Raw genomic sequence first — 17,023 nt, 5'->3', positions numbered from 1 at the left:
TGCCCTGTTTTAAAATAAATTTAAATTGAATTCTCACTGCCCTTGCCCGACATTCTGTGCTCCTTTATTTTTCTCTATTGACTTTATCTCTTCTTACACGCTTTACATTTTGCTTATTTATTGTGTTTCTTTGCTGCTTTCCTGACTAGAATATATATTCCCGAAAGATAAGGATTTGTGTCTCTTTTGTTCACTAACTATGGTCCAGGGCTTTGAATGGGGCATGGCATGGTAAGAAGTAAATAAATATTCATCAAATGAATGGATGAGGTAATAACAATAGAAATTTAAAAATATTTAGAGCTAAATGATGATGAAAATATTATGTAATAAAATAAGTGGAAGACATTTGGGTACAACTACAAAACATTCTTGAAATACTTACAGGGAGATTTAAATAAATGTCATAATAAAGATTCAATTCAGGGCTTCCTTTATTGGTTCAGTAGTAAAGAATCCGCCTGCCAATGAGGAGACAGATTTGATCCCTGGTCCAGGAAGATCCCACATGCCACGAAGCAACTAAGCCCGTGGCCGCAACTATTCAGCATGTGCTCTGGAGCCCAGGCTGTGCAACTACTGAGCCCACAGGCCCTAGAGCCTATGTGATGAATTAACACAAGCCACTACAATGAGAAGCTTGGGCAGTGCAGCTAGAGGGTAGCCCCCACTTGCCTCAACTAGAGAAAAGTCCCTGCAGCAACGAAGACCCAGCACAGCCAAAAATAAATAAGTAAATAAATAAAAAATATTTAAAAAAAGAAGATTCAATACAGCCAAGATAGATGTCAATTCTTCCCAATTGATCTATAAATTCCAAAAGAGATTCTCATGAAACTAAAAATCAGGGCTACACAGAGAGAAATCGTTTGCAGTTATACAGGTATTCAGTGCAAAGCTAGAATCAGACCACACAGATAGATTATAGATTTCATTTCCTATAATTCCAAGCCTCTCCATCCTTCTTCTCTGCTCATCTACGTTTTGTTGTATCCACACAGTATATTTGAAAGATTGAATAAGTTGCCCATTAAAAAAGTGTAATGATCTCTCATGATATCTGGATTCCAACTTCTTCTTTTGAAAATTCTAAAGAACTGGAAACACCAGAACTAGAAAAACACATACCTTTCTTCATGACAACTGATGGTTGGAGCTCAGCAATTGTTGAACTCACCATATCATTTAATTATTTTACCTGCCTTTATTTTATGAGTGAGATTCAATAATGAGATAGCGACAGAGTGGCAGTTAATAACTTAGGACACAGACCTCCACCCTGTGCATTATATCAGTCAAATTTTTTGCACATGTGCCAACTGCAAGGAAGTCTTGAAATTCTTACTTTCAGTGGAAACTTACACAGGTCCATGATCATTTATCAGATGGCAAATGTCCCTTTCCATAGCTGGCTCCATGTAAGTCTCTTCATGCACAACAGTCAAGATTATCTCACATCTGGCTGAACAGGGAAGTGGCTCATCCCTTCTATGTGAATTGACCCAGAGCATTCTTAAACATCCCTTTCACAGGCTTATCAGTACTTCATGGAAGCTATGCCCATCAAAAACTTTTCATCTCCTCCTTCGTTTCCACATGACTGCTCCACCACTGTGTGACACTCAAATGTCAAAAAGATGGCAGGATAGCAGACTGTCAAATCCACTTCTGAGTCGGGGCTCATGGCAACACCAGATGCTTCCGGTCACCTGGGAAATCACTGTGACAATAGCTACATATCAAGTTCAAGGTCAAAGTGAACTCTCAGCAAATGCTGCAAAAGCCGAATTTCTGAGTAGCTGTTTAAATAATTTATAACAGCAGAGTGTACGCCTGCTTGAAAAGTGAGACATAAGACTTCATGTAAGTGACACTTTTCTATTATGTCTTAGAGGGCAAGGCCATTGGGTATCTCCACACGGAGGGACACATGGCCGGGTGGTGATAATGCAGTCAAAATCCCCGAGTTCTAATCTGACCTTGCCTATCCTCTGTCACTGACTAAAACCAAAGGTTCTGACAGATAAAGGAGTCACACGTCAACTCTACACACCATATTCCAGCGAGGCATGATTTTATGTCCAGATGAAAGACACGCTGTGACATCATCTATTTGAAGAAGATGGAAAGCAGACACTTGCTGCCAACTCTCCATTCTCTAGAAATCAGACATGCTAACACAGTTCATCTCCTTTTTAAAACCTTGCCCACAAATGTGGGAAAAGTTAAAGACTGACTCCATTCCCACAGGACCAACTCATGCTGGAGGCTGGCAGCATGATGTTTACTAGCTGATGTAGAAGATGAGGGGATTAACTATGTGGCTACCTGGGGAAAGCCCTGGGGACAGCTGGGACCAGTGTTCCAAGGCAGCAATGTGCCTGGGGTGTTTATGGAGCTAATGCTCAGGCCAGTGTGACTGAGGCAGAGCAGAGGGATAGAGCAAGGGAGTCAAAGCAGATGAAATCAGAGAGGAGCCACCTCAATAGCCTCTAGCACGCCGGGCACATAAATGCTTACTGAAATTCATTTAAATACAGATAGAAGTAGTAGATCAAAACAACTGACTAGTAAACATGCCATAAAATTTAAATACATATAATAATTCTGTATGAATGAAAAAGAAATAATACTTTCTCCAGTAACTCCCACATACAGCCTTGGATCAATCAACCGGATCATCCTATTTACTAAGATAGCAAAAAAGCATCAATATATGTAGAAAACATAAGTAAGCAAATGTGCAAGGAAAATTACCACCAAGACAAAGTATCTAATCATTTTGAACCTATTGTTTAAGCATGAATTGAATTTCCAAATGGATATGGAGCGCATACCTTTCGTTCCCAATGAAAAAACCTCTTCAGGAAATAGGTCATGAAAGCTGTTAACTATTGCATGTTCTTCTCATTCAAGATTAATATTTGACCTGTATCTTCTTACATTTCCAAAATAGCCCTCAGCAGTATTTGCCCGAGCAAACACTCTGAAACCAAATTAACAGCAAAAATGATCATAGGAAAACCTACCAAGAAGTAATTATATCATCCTTGACATTATCTTAAGGGATTAAGGTATAATTATCATCATTTCATTTAAATAATCTCATGATTTCCTATGTTAGTTAAATTTTGACACCTAATCAACAGGTGTCAAAATTAATAATTTACCCCAAAGGTACAAAAACTATAATATATCCTACAGAAAAGACAAGGAATAATTCTTATGTGCCCACTTTGATGTGCTCATGACAGTTGGCAATCTATGAAACATCTGATACCAGAAATAGCAACAGAGAAAAAACTTGAGTGGCTGCTCGGATGGTGAGTTCATGACAGAAACAAGAAATTCTGTTCCTTGCTGGAAATTTTCAGTGTCTTCTGTAGACCCAAAGTATTATTCCAGAACTGCGGATTGATATGAAAAAAGGATACAAAGAAAAGCTCTGTTCTGAAAAACAAAACCCTGGATGAATAAGTCATGGAGATCCTTTACCTCCCTTGATAGCCTAACTCCCCAGGTGCTGAAAGATGGCATAGAGAAGACAGACATCTACTGTTCAGGAAACTTTAGGGGTGGGGTCAACCCATTCCACTAAGCAGATTGTGCGTTTGGTTTGTAAGCAAATGTTGGCCTGTCTCCCCAAAGGAGCAACGAGAGCAACCTGAAAAGAAGCAATGGCCGCGAATGACCATCTCATGAGAGTTATCCAGGAAATGCAGGCAGAGATCCACAAGCTGGAGAAAGAGAATCAAGCCCTCCGGATGAAGCTGACTTTGAGTAGTCAGAGAACCCCAGGCTCAGGAGGAGAATCAGGAGATGAAAAGGAAGTCACAGACCTCGGTAACCTTGAAGAAGTGCCCGGGCAATCTCCAGCAGCCCTTCATGGTGGTGTTGCCTCTGATTCGGCCCCAGGTGTGAGAGAACACCAAGGTACTGACTTCCCATAGTTCTTTGGGGCTGTGCCCACCTTTGCAAATATCTGTTAAATAGTTGGCTTAGTATGTCTCTCACATAAGTGCATAATTTGGTATTAACAATGCTGTGTTTTTTTCCTGGTATTGGGTTGGCCAAAAGGTTCTCATTACAGAAAGATGCTATGGAAAAATCCAAATGACCTTTTTGGCCAAGATAGATAAGTTTAGAATCCTTAGGCAAAAATTCCTTTAACATCTTCAATTATCATATCTTAACAACAGTAAAACTATCTCCAGGTATTCCTGAGAAGTTCAAGATGACAGATTCATGGAAATAAGTCATATTAAAAAGAATGCTTTTTTCCCTTTCTTGACTTCAAGCAATTAAATGCTACATAATAGAACACCAAATGGATATGTATCAAATGGAGTGCTCGTTTCTTAAGCCAGAACAGTAGTGCACAACAGTTAAGCGTATGGATATCAGAGTCAGACAAGTACAGTTCCAATGATTTGACACTCATTAACCAGCACTTGATTTAGAGCTAGTTATAATAAGTCTTTAACTCGCATTTTGTTCATTCAGAAGTGCTATAGTACCTATCTCAGCTGGTGATGACTGGTTGTAATAATAAACTAAGTGCTTAGTACAGCATCTAACAAACACACAACCAAGGCAGATATTGTTTCTTATCCATGTTTTAGAAGATCTTTACTGTCCTTTATGAATGTATATTGCACATAATTCAACTTACTATATGCAGGCTGGAGACTTCAAGACTAAAAGTTAATGTCTGATACATTCTTTAAAAAATCTAATCTCTCACCTTTTATGGGAAATAATTTTGACTGTGAAGACTATACATGAAATTAGAAATCAGGAGAGTGAAAAATATTGAGTTGGCCAAAAAAGTTCATTTTGATTTTTCCGTGATTAGAGAAATAGCCAAATGAGATTTTGGGCAACTCAATATGTTCTAAATTCAAATTGTCAAACTCGCCTACATATAGCATATTCAAATAAAATTGATACATACTTGAATACTCAAAGTGCTTAATATCCTCTGTCAAAGGCTTCAGGCAAGGCTATTTAGAGGTACTGAACAGCTTAGCAATGGGACATGTCTTATCTCCAGCTGTTTTTGTTTTTTTTCTGTTAAAGTGGTCTCTCTCTAGTGTGGGGCCCTATACTTCAAAGCTGGAAATAGATTCCAATAGGGGTCTTTTTCCTTGTTGTCACGTACAGCTATGGATCTGAGTTATTCTGTCTGTTGGTTATTTAATAAAACTGAAAAAGGAAACTATAAAGAAGTTAGACCTTCTCCTAGTGGGGAAAAGAAAGATACAGATGTGTATAATATATCCTTCCTCCAGGTTTCCTCCACCTCTGAATTCCTGACATTTGGAATGAATAACTCTATATTATAGGAGTCTGTCTTGGACATTGTAAGATATTTAGTAAAGTATCTGTTTCTTCCCCTTCGGTAATGATCATCAAAAATGTCTTCAGACATTCCAAATATCACCTGGAGGATATTTCCCCTAGTTGAAAACCACAGCCTTACTCCAGCCATAAAAAACTCCTTCAAAACTATTTTCCATGATGTTTAAGTTCAGTTCAGTTCAGTCACTCAGTCGTGCCCAACTCTTTGCGACCCCATTAACTGCAGCATGCCAGGCTTCCCTGTCCATCACCAACTCCCAGAGCTTGCTCAAACTCGTTTCCATTAAGTCGGTGATGCCATCCCACCATCTCATCCCCTGTCATTCTCTTCTCCTCCTGCCCTCAGTATTTCCCAGCATCAGGGTCTTTTCTAATGAGGGTCTTTTCATCAGATGGCCAAAGTATTGGAGCTTCAGCTTCAGCCTCAGTACTTCAGATGAATATTCAGGACTGATTTCTTTAGAACTGACTGGTTTGACCTCCTTGCAATCCAAGGGACTCTCAAGAGTCTTCTCCAACACCACAGTTCAAAAGCATCAATTTCATGATGTTTATCCTAATGCAAAAGTAACTTGGGTCTTACTATATGTTGTGCCATTCTAAAACAAGTATCACTCTGTTCAAAGCACAGAGAGAACTATCCTTTAAACCTTCAGAGCCTGAATGCCATCAAGTTTAAATGAAGTTAGAATACTATTAAGCACTAAATACACAATTTATAACATACTTCTTCAGCATCTGAATGGTGACCTCCAATAATAATATAAGCACTAAGTTTGAAACAATCTAGTGAAAAACATTTCTTGACATTTGGGGATTCTTGCAGGCTGCACCAATAAAACAAAGAGTTTATGATTTAAATTTGTGTTTAGAAGCCCAGTGTACTTACTTCAAGTGATATTTTTGTGTGTTACATGTAGTGTTCTATTATGAAAGTAAATGACAGGAATAGTGGGACCACTGGCCTGAGCACGAAGACACATGTGTTGCGGTCCCAGTTTTTGTAAGAGTTGGTTGATGCTGGGTAGATCACATAGAATCCCTCATCTTATCATTCTTTTGTAAAAATGAATGGATTGGATGCCTTCCAAGGCCTATTCCAGCTGTCAAATTCTATGAGTCTATGAATGTGACATGCTTTTATAATCACTCTCCTCATCTGTAAAATGGAGATAGCAATAGAATCTATCACAGGCTGCTGAGACAATTAAATGAGGCAGCACAAGTAGGACTCAACATGATTACTTTGTTCAGCTCAGTTCAGTTCAGTCACTCAGTCGTGTCCAACTCTCTGTGACCCCATGGACTGCAGCACGCCAGGCTTCCCTGCCCATCACTAACTCCCAGAGCTTACTCAAACTCATGTCCATTGAGTCGGTGATGCCGTTCAACCATCTCATCCTCTGTCGTCCCCTTCTCCTCCCGCCTTCAACCTTTCCCAGCAGTAGTCTTAATAATATTCAATAGGTCAGAAAAATATGATTTGACTTAAGTACAAAGTTTTTATTAGCAGTTTTAGTAAGATATTGCCAATAGTCAAAATTCATACTTGCAACTGATTCATAAAAATGTGATCCTAGAGAAGAACTTTAGTGATAATCCCCTTATTTTACTGTTGAGGATATAAGACCCAGAGAGATTAAGCAACTTGTCCTATCTTCTTTTGAAAACAAAATAATATAAACCTATACTCTGATAAGGGACGATGTGATTTCAGAAGTGTGTCTCACTTTAAGAAAGGGAACCAATAAGCTGGGGCTGGAAGTAAATCCCTTGGGACTAAATCCTCCTGGACACATCGATGATAGTGTGCAAGTAGGTATGAAATCCAATCCATCTCATGGAGATGTTGCCCTTATCCCTCCTGCCCTTGAAATTCTCACCTTGAGTCTATTAGGGAAGAGATTGTTGCTCAGTCACTCAGCGTGTCTGACTCTAAGCAACCCCATGGACTGCAGCACACCAGGCTGTTTGTTCAAACTCCAGAGTTTGTTCAAACTCATCTCCACTGAGTCAATGATGCCATCCAACCATCTCATCCTCTGTTGCCCCTTCTCCTCTCGCCCTGAATCTTTCCCAGCATCAGGGTCTTTTCCAGTAGGTCAGCTGTTCGCATCAGCTGGCATTAAGTATTGGAGCTTCAGCTTCAAAATCAGCCCTTCCAATGAATATTCAGAGTTGATTTCCTTTAGGATTGATTAGTTTGACCTGCTGTCCAAGGGACTCTCAAGAGTCTTCTCCAGCCTCATAGTTTGAAGGGAAGAGATAATTTGCTACAAAGAAGATGCAAGAAACAACTTTTTACCAAGAAACTTCAGCATTCCTAGACCTCTGATTCTCTTCACTCTGCTCCTACCCTTATCTGACAAACTGTATTTGATAGGAATCTTTGAAATAGTACTGATGATCCCTTGATGTCATGTGGAATATTCTTTCCCTTCTATTTATAAGAAACTAAAGAATATAGATTATTTGGGACCCAGGGACATAAACAAAGAACTTATTTTCTGATCAGTCATGTTGGAGTATAGGTCTCATATAAGAACAAACTTAACTTTGCAATTGTTGGTATAATTTCCTCTGCTGTATTTTCTTATCATTTGGTATAAAGAGATTGTTTTATAATCCTCTTAAATAGAAACTTTTATGTTTGTCAATAGTCATAAACCTGTCTTTCAGTTCAGTTCAGTCACTCAGTCATGTCCGACTCTTTGCGACCCCATGAATCGCAGCACGCCAGGCCTCCCTGTCCATCACCAACTCCCAGAGTTCACTCAGACTCACGTCCATTGAGTTGGTGATGCCATCCAGCCATCTCATCCTCTGTCGTCCCCTTCTCCTCCTGCCCCCAGTCCCTCTCAGCATCAGGGTCTTTTCCAATGAGTCAATTCTTGGCATGAGGTGGCCAAAGTACTGGAGTTTCAGCTTTAGCATCAGTCCTTCCAAAGAACACCCAGGACTGATCTCCTTTAGAATGGACTGGTTGGATCTCCTTGCAGTCCAAGGGACTCTCAAGAGTCTTCTCCAGCACCACAGTTCAAAAGCATCAATTCTTTGGCATTCAGCTTTCTTCACAGTCCAACTCTCACATCTATACATGACCACTGGAAAAACCATAGCCTTGACTAGATGGACCTTTGTTGGCAAAGTAGTGTCTCTGCATCTCAATATGCTATCTAGGTTGGTCATAACTTTCCTTCCAAGGAGTAAGTGTCTTTTAATTTCATGGCTGCAATCACCATCTGCAGTGATTTTGGAGCCCAGAAAAAGAAAGTCTGACACTGTTTCCACTGTTTCCCCATCTATTTCCCATGAAATGATGGGACCAGATGCCATGGTCTTCATTTTCTGAATGTTGAGCTTTAAGCCAACTTTTTCACTCTCCTCTTTCACTTTCATCAAGAGGCTTTTTAGCTCCTCTTCACTTTCTGCCATAAGGGTGGTGTCATCTGCATCTCTGAGGTGATTGATATTTCTCCCAGCAATCTTAATTCCAGCTTGTGCTTCTTCCAGTCCAGCGTTTCTCATGATGTACTCTGCATATAAAGACCTGTCTTTAGATCATTATAAAAGTTATATATCATGGCCAAAGGCAGTGTTCAAAGATACTTTATGAATAGTATTTGCAGTTAATTACTTCAGTTGGATTTGAACTTAAACTCACCCACAGACTCTTGCCTAAAATCTGATCTTCTGCTCTTCCCTATTATAAAAAGCAAGTGCAGCCTCCACTTTCTGTAATGGCTATATAATTTGCTGTCTGTGTTCTACAAACATGGGTCACAAAATTTTAAAAGGAGAAAATTGTGCTTCTAACACTCTGAAAACCTAAACACGATGCTGGACTTTCTTTTACTTTCTTGCTAGTTAATGGCAAAGCTGCAATGAGAAAGAATAGAGTCAACAAACATTCATTAAGTGCTCCAGAAAATGGTCCAGTCTATGAAGTCAGTGTCATTAGCCCCAGTGGTAATAACTAGATGTCTATGTAGAGGCTGAATGACAGGCCCCAGGTGAGTTAGCAGAGTGTTAGATGTGAGATGCAGACAAACCAAGATGCCCTAAAATAAAGGTCTTTTAATCAAGAGGCTTTCATTCTAAGGACTGGAGATACAATTTACCTCAAAGAAAGAGTTTATTAGGAGACCCTTATGGATAGAAATTGAGTTGGAAACCCTCAGAAACTAGAGACATAAAGCTCTTAAGAGAAAGATAGAGAAAACTCCTGTTTCCCACACAGGCATCTTTACTTCTTTTTTTTGGCTGTAACTCAAGGCATGTGGGATCTTAGTTCCCTGACCAGGGATCAAACTCGCACTTGCTGCAGTGAAAGTGTGGTGTCTTAGCCACTGAGTCACCTGGGAAGTCCCTAGATGTTTTTACTTCTTTCTACTTGTTTGCCTTGCTCTCATCTCTCATTCGACAGAGAGAGATGACTGCTCAACTAAAGCAAACACACACATTTCAGGCCAGTTGGCAGCAACCAGTTCAATTATTTGTGGTCATTCAAGTGATGAGGCACTGTGGATGAACACATTCTTTTAGAATGAAGATCGAGAAGCCATCCACAACTGCATCTCTGCAAGTTCATGTTCTTCCCATCCTAAAATTATATTTTACTGTTTCGTCATGTGCAAATTTTTGTTCATATTCTGTGTTCTCAGGAAGGTCTTCCCTGACTACACTATTTAAGCAGCCTCCAGACCTTGGAAATGGCAACCAACTCCAGTACTCTTGCCTGGAGAATCCCATGGACAGAGGAGCCTGGTGGGCTACAGTCCACAGGGTCACAAAGAGTCGGACACAACTGAGAGATTTCACCTCACCTCACCAGACCTTGCCCTCATCTAACTCTAGCACCTTGCTCTCAGCAGTCTTATTCATCCTCCTAGAATCTATTGCCAGCTGAATTTTATCATATATCTGTCTGTCATCTGTCAGCCACACAAGAAGGTAAGCTCTATGCAAGCAAGAATTTTGTGTTTTCACTTGCACACATCCATCTCTTTAAGAAGTGCCTGGCTCAGGGTTGGATTATTTCCAAAATAAATCAATGAATGAATATCTTTTATGCAAAAAATTAATCTAAAAACAACAGTTTTGTTTAGTTAGTTTCAATAAAGAACTAGTAATACAGTCTTCCATTTGTGGATGTCATTAAAAATGGAATTTTTAAACTTGAATTTTGTGTCTCCTTTACAGGCAATGTCATGATTGTTAGACGTTATTCCATTTCCTCACCGATTCATTCATCAACTACAAGTGACCCTTGGAAGACTAGGAGAAGACATCCAAACTGTGGAATTCTAGAAGTTCAAGGGACGGTCAAATCACTGGCTTCTTCAGTTAAGAAGCAAGACAATGAAGAAAAGATGTTTACCTCGGATTCTTTCACTACCAATGGTTGCAGCAAAGGAGTCTTTCCTGAGCATGATTTTGGTTACAGGTAATGTACCATCCCTCTGGGAGAAGGCACGGTAACCCACTCCAGCATTCTTGGCTAGAGAATCCCCATGGACAGAGGAGCCTGGAGGGCTCCAGTTCATGGGGTAGCAAAGAGGAGGACACTTCTGAGTGACTAAGCACAGCACAGCACAATGTACAATCTTGCCTCAAGACAGTTTATAGTTGCATAGTGTGATGGCTACTGAGACATTCCCCTGGATAAGCAAGGTCTTATACAGTGGAGGAACTAAAAACAAGGAGGCTATTTCCATCACATTTATGTGTTTTGAGAACCAAAAGAAACAAACTTATCTAAGATCAAATGGTACTCTCTAATAGATGCCTGTAAGAAGAGGAAAGTGATCAGTCTTCACTTACTCATCAAGCATGAATGATGGTACTCTAGGCTGGGTGCTGGGAATCCACGATTCAGCAAAAGCAAAACATTATTTTAAAATTCAAAACTTTCCTTTAGTGACAAAAACACACAAGCAAACTGACCACTACAATAAAGTGTGTCCCAGGAAGAAGACACATTTACACTGGGAGCCAAACACAGAATTCCTCCCTAAAGGAGAACTGTACTTGTAGAGGAAGGTGCCTTCATGGGCTTTTGTGGGTACAAGAAAGCACCTTTTAGGCATAAGCCAAACAGGCTAAGAGACAAAGACAAAACTGGCCTGTTCTGCAAAATACATGAATTGGTATTTAAGGAGTTAGAAGCAGCCTATGAATGGAAGGGAGTGAGAAAACATTTGATAAGTAGGGTGGGAATCTTTTAGAGGAGAGTTGGCCAGTGGCCCCTGGTGTGGGTAAAGCTAAGAGCTCTTTTGGAACAAGACTGTCACCATCAAGCACTAGTGTGTCAGAGTATCACCTCCCCTCCTCCACCCTCTGCACTTCTACCTCCCAATTCCCAGTTAGGCTCTGACTCTATCAATAGTCTATACACACTATAGATAATCAACAAAGACCTACTGTTTAGCAGAGGGAACTCTACTCAGTATCCTGTAATAACCTAGATGGGAATAGACTCTGAAAAAGAAAAAAAAAAAAGATACGATTATTTAAAAAACAAAGAGTCTATACACATTTGCCTCTTTTGAGGAGGAGAAAAATCAAGAAAAGGGGACCTGGTTTCATGATTAACTTATCATGAGGAAGAAAAAATTGAACAAATATGGCTGTTTAAAGAATCAGTGAGTCATCTAATTCAGCAGCAGCAGGAAATCAAATCAAAGTGGTAGTCATAATTAATAGGCCATCAGGAATTCTCATAAATATGGAAAAGAGCACTGGTCTTCCACAGGATGTAGGATACAAAGGTTGAGCCAGTTTTATTTGAATTTTACGAAGCAGGATGAACACCGTGTTTCACTTGTAGAGAGTTCTATTACAGGAGGAGAGAGGAACCTGGTCATGAAGGAGAGGCAAAGACAAATGTACAGCGTACCCCACTAGACCAAAAAAGAGAAAGAGACAGAAGAAATCATGACTATGGAGAAAGCTAGAAGCAGGGAAGTCAGTGCGGATGGAGAGGTTGGCAGTATCCATCACAGAAGGCATCCCATGGAATGCTGGGAATATGTGCTTTATCCAGTAATTACTGGAAAGCTGGTAAAAAATGTATTCATGAAAATTTTCAAAATACACAAATACTCAGAAACTAATATTACAAATACCAATGTATCCATCTGCAAGAGTTTTGTCATAGTTTATCAGATATTTTTATATATAAGACAAAAAGTGCTACTAAGAAAGAAAAGGGACATCTCTTCCCCTGTGTTCCTAAGGGGCAAGCATTACCAGGAATTTTGTTTCTATACTTTAGGTCTATTTTTTATGCTTTCATTACACACATTCATTCATTCGACAAATACATCTTAAATGTGTCCTATATGCTGGGCAGGATTCTAGGCACCAAGGATACAACAGGAAACAAAATTGTCAAAAATCTCTGCCAATGTGGAGATTTTCCTCTGTAACATGATGATCAATCAACATGAAAACACATGCAGCGTATAGTTAGATGGTGAAACAAGTAAGCCAATCAAAGGAAAAATGAAGGCTTGAGAAGCAAGCATTGTTGAAATGTTAATTGAAATGAATTGTTGTAGCCAGAAAATATGACAGTATTTGAATACAGAAGGGAGAGAGAGTTTTGGGAATATGAGCAGGGGTTTGGAGTGGATGGGTGAGGGGACTTGCCAGACATTGAGAACAGCAAATGCCAGAGGACTGGGTAGGCTCAAAAACGACTGGTGTTTAAGGAAGGGCAAGGAGGCTGGCTTTGAGTGCAGTGGAGGGAGCAAGCAAGACAGAGAGCAATGAAAAAGAGAGCTAAGGATGGCCATCCACTCTTTTCAATGTTCTGGATCTATTGCAAGTGAACTGGGATGTATAACATACTCTTTTTGTTAGTATATGTATTAATATATAATATATGTATGGAACTCTGTTTTGAAAAGACTATAGGAAAAGAATACAGAAAACAAGAGGACCAGTTTAAAGCTAAAAAAGTAATTTAGGCAAGAAATGATTATTCACTGGCCAACAGCAATAACTGAATGTGATTTCTAATCTTGTTTTGAAGGTGGAGCCAATGAGATTTGTTAACAGAGCAGATGTAGGATATGGAAACAATAAGTGTACACCCAACCATTGTGTTCCAATGGCCATGTGTTTTCAAAGAGGGAGGAGAGAAGAAAGGCAGAGACGTACCCTTTGTCTGAGTAAAATTATGTGTATGTAATAGACAGTTATATGAAAGCACTAAATGTTCCTTGTTTGCAAAATTGCAAATTTAAAAATATAAATACAATATACAAAGTAAAAAATATAAAAAGGAATATCTTCCATAATCCCGCTACCTGAAAAACCACCATTGAGATTTTTTTATGTATTTTATTTATTTATTTGGCTGTACCAGGTCTTAGTTGCAGCCTGCTGGATCTAGCTCCCTGAACAGGGATCAAACCCCTGCACTGGGAGCTCAGAGTCTTAGCCACTGGACCACCAGGGAAGTCCCCATCATTGAGATTTTAATGGCTATCTCTCCATGCTGGTATCTATATAGTTTGTAACTGTACAGTGTCTGTATTATAATGGCGTAGTTTTTGCACTTAAATCACTGCAGGTCCACAGACCTACAATACTACACTGAGAAATATAGTAATATTAATTTTTCCATGTAAGTTTATATTATTTTCTATGATAGTTTGGGAACCTAGCCAATGTTTATAATGCATTACTTTTTTGAAGCAAAATGTTTTCCAACTTCCAAACTGCCAATGAATAAACTATTAGAACACAATCCATTTCTAATTTGGAATCTACTTTAATTTGAAAGATTGAGCCAATTGTAGAACTGTGCTAAAGCAAGAAAGTCAGCAACGGCTGAAAATCAACAGCTGGGCTGGCATAAAACCCAGTAGATACAGAGAATGGTTTCACAGGAATTGAGCACTTTCCTTCGTAGTCTTTTTTTTTTTTTTTTTTTTTTTTTTGTCTTTTACTTTCTCAGGGATTGACTAGTAAAGTAACAACTCATTACATTATTCCTCTAATTTGGAAAGTAAATTCATTTCCTTTCTAATAGCGTTCAAAGAATCTTACAAAGATTCTTATCAAGAACTAACCAATATGTTTGAACTAGCTTTCAAATCAATGAGATATCGTATCTAATTTGCTCATGAACTTTTCAACTGTTATACCAAGAAAGTATTTTACAGAAGAAAGCCAGTGTCAATATTTCTAAGAACCCATGCTCTCCAGAAACTAGAGATTGGATTTTAATTTTTTCCCTCATTTTGACATAAAAACCCAATTTTTCCCTCCTGCATTCAAGAAAAAAATAATAACCTTAGGCTGTTGGAAAGATTAGGGGAAAGAGTCCATATAGACCTTAGAAAGGGTCCATATAGAACTTAGAAAGGCTATTTTACTACTAGGACAAAACAGAAATTATAATAAATATATTGTCTTCTTTTTCTAAGCAAAGTCATTAAGAAGACAGCCTCTGGAATCAGATGACTAAAATTCCAACTCCATCATTTGCAAAGAGCATGCTCTTGGAAAAGTTATTAGTCTGTCCTGTGCCATAGTTTATTTTTTTGTAAAAAGAGAATCATAATAGCAGTGACCTCATAGTTTTTGTGAAGAATAAATGGGAGAGTCTAGTGAATGCTTGCTAAGTGGCATAGCTGTTATTATTTTATTGATCCCAACATATGGAACAACTGGCCTTCCTCCCAAGGGAGGCAGCAGATGTGTGTTCCCCACAATACAGCCACTAAATGCCATTCTCTGAAATTATGGCCTTATCTAATTAAAAAGAGAGAGATCAAAACTAGAGAAAAGACAATCATTCTGAACACTATTCTTTAGACTTGTTCCTGGGAGCACTTTATCCTGGTTTATGTCAAAATCGTACATAACACTGTTCAAGGAGAAAGGAGCAGAGGGCAAAATGAAAAGATTTAATCCCTCAGATAACACTAGGTCATTGCTGGCACTGCTCTCTCTCCTTTATTGTTCAAGTGTGATGGATATTCATCAAAATTCAAAATGGTGCATTGATCTGGATTTAGAAAATAATTGTCCCAAATTTCTGCTTCATTTCAACTGAAGAGCTTTGACATGCAGGACCCTTGGTTGAGAGAACACATTAATCCTTAACTTTAAACATCAAACTAAGAATCCCCAGATGTACAGTCCTTTCCTCAAAAGTTTCAAGTTTTAGTTATCAGCACCATCCACTGGTTTAATCAAAAGGCCAATTACAATATATTTTCTTGCATTCCAAATTGTTTTCTTGAACAACTAAACAAAGAAAATAGTATGGTAGATGTAAGTTGAACGTTTAACTCTTTAGGCATTATTTGGTACTTGGAAAAATAGTACATGTTTTGTAGAAATAGTAAATGCTTTGTGTAAAGCCTCACTAAATTTTTATTCATCTCACCTTTATTCTGCTTTCTTTAGGGACAAGATAAAGACAGTTGGTTTCCTGTTACCCATGAACATGTCTTCGTACTCCAAAGATTCAAGTTCTTTGAAATACTCACCAAACCAGCTAAGTACTATTATAGAATAGGATACTCAAGGTGGTGAAATTTAAGACGCAGATGTGAGAACACTGAGACGTGGTTGGGTCAGTGTCATCCCCCCACCCCCCACCCACCCCGCAAAAAGCTCTGAGAAGATGCTCACTAAGGGCTTTCAATAGCTGAGTCCAAGATCTCTCTTAGTAAATGTTGCACTGCCCTTGAAAATATGTGGGTTATTGTCAAATATCTTTTGATATTGATTTCTAATATAACTCCACAGTGATAAGGGAACAGGCTCTGTGTGGTTTCAACAGCTTTGGGCTGTGAAGTTTTTGCACCTTGTTTTATGTCTGTGGATCTGTTCCAGGGTCTCCTAGTTTACAGCCTATGGAAACTTGAATAGAAGTAGTTTCCTCCTGTTGTGTGAAAATTGTATGAATCTTAATTATGTTGAATCGGTTCACAGGGCTTTAAGGGTCTACTATATCCTTCTACTTCTCTGCATGTTCATTCTATTAATTTTTGAGAGTTTGATATTGAAACTCCAATTTAAAAATCTTAATTTATCTACTTTTAAAAATAATTGTAATTTATAGTGGAAATATATTGGAATATAGTGGAAATAAACTTGTTCTGTATTTTCCAAGTCTCCCATAAATGTGTTATCATACTTTCATTATTTAAAAAAGGAAAATAAAAAGATGTTCACTAAGACACACAAAATACCCAAAGTTGGCTTAATGGAATTGTCAAAGGACCTGAGCAAGAAATGGAAGTCATTACTTTATGTTGTCACTGAATATTAATGATGTGTGCACAGTGGCTGTGGCAGTCCCTCTATGCAGCCTCTGAGCAAATAAATAAAATTAAATTAAATTGCTTGCTAAGTGTTCAGTATCTGTGTAATTCTTCTGTTCCCATTATGGGTCACTCTCCAGATGAAACTATAACACATCTAGGAAAAAAATTCTATATCTGACTAATAACATAGAAGCCATAGTGATTATCCTTAGAGTTAATTGTGGGCTGATATTTCACTGATGCAAGCTCATTTAATCTTTTAATATCCTGTGTCCTCGGCACATGAACACAAACCCAGCAAACTCCCACAGCGTATGTTGTGGACTCAGAGTAACTGTGAGCTGTCTAATGGTAAAGACACTCATCTT

General features: G+C 38.7%; 1 protein-coding gene across 1 annotated transcript; it reads left to right on the top strand.

Annotated features, from left to right (window-relative positions):
• The first annotated feature begins 3,677 nt into the window (after positions 1-3,677).
• Positions 3,678-15,901, top strand: CCDC195 (coiled-coil domain containing 195). The gene is made up of 3 exons (XM_052654188.1): positions 3,678-3,933; positions 10,564-10,807; positions 15,790-15,901. The coding sequence occupies exons 1-3, from the start codon at positions 3,678-3,680 to the stop codon at positions 15,899-15,901; spliced, it is 612 nt and encodes a 203-aa protein (XP_052510148.1).
• The last annotated feature ends 1,122 nt before the right edge of the window (positions 15,902-17,023 follow it).

Source organism: Budorcas taxicolor, chromosome 2 (assembly GCF_023091745.1).
Source record: "Budorcas taxicolor isolate Tak-1 chromosome 2, Takin1.1, whole genome shotgun sequence".
Taxonomy (NCBI): Eukaryota; Metazoa; Chordata; class Mammalia; order Artiodactyla; family Bovidae; genus Budorcas; species Budorcas taxicolor.
This window is presented reverse-complemented; position numbering and strand designations above follow the sequence as displayed.

Bases quoted from the DNA above. Each gene is read 5' to 3' on its own strand.
- CCDC195 (XM_052654188.1), top strand. From the start codon at position 3,678: ATGGCCGCGAATGACCATCTCATGAGAGTTATCCAGGAAATGCAGGCA. The intron at 3,934-10,563 runs GTACTGACTTCC...TCTCCTTTACAG, and splicing joins AGGTGTGAGAGAACACCAAG to GCAATGTCATGATTGTTAGA. The intron at 10,808-15,789 runs GTAATGTACCAT...TGCTTTCTTTAG, and splicing joins GAGCATGATTTTGGTTACAG to GGACAAGATAAAGACAGTTG.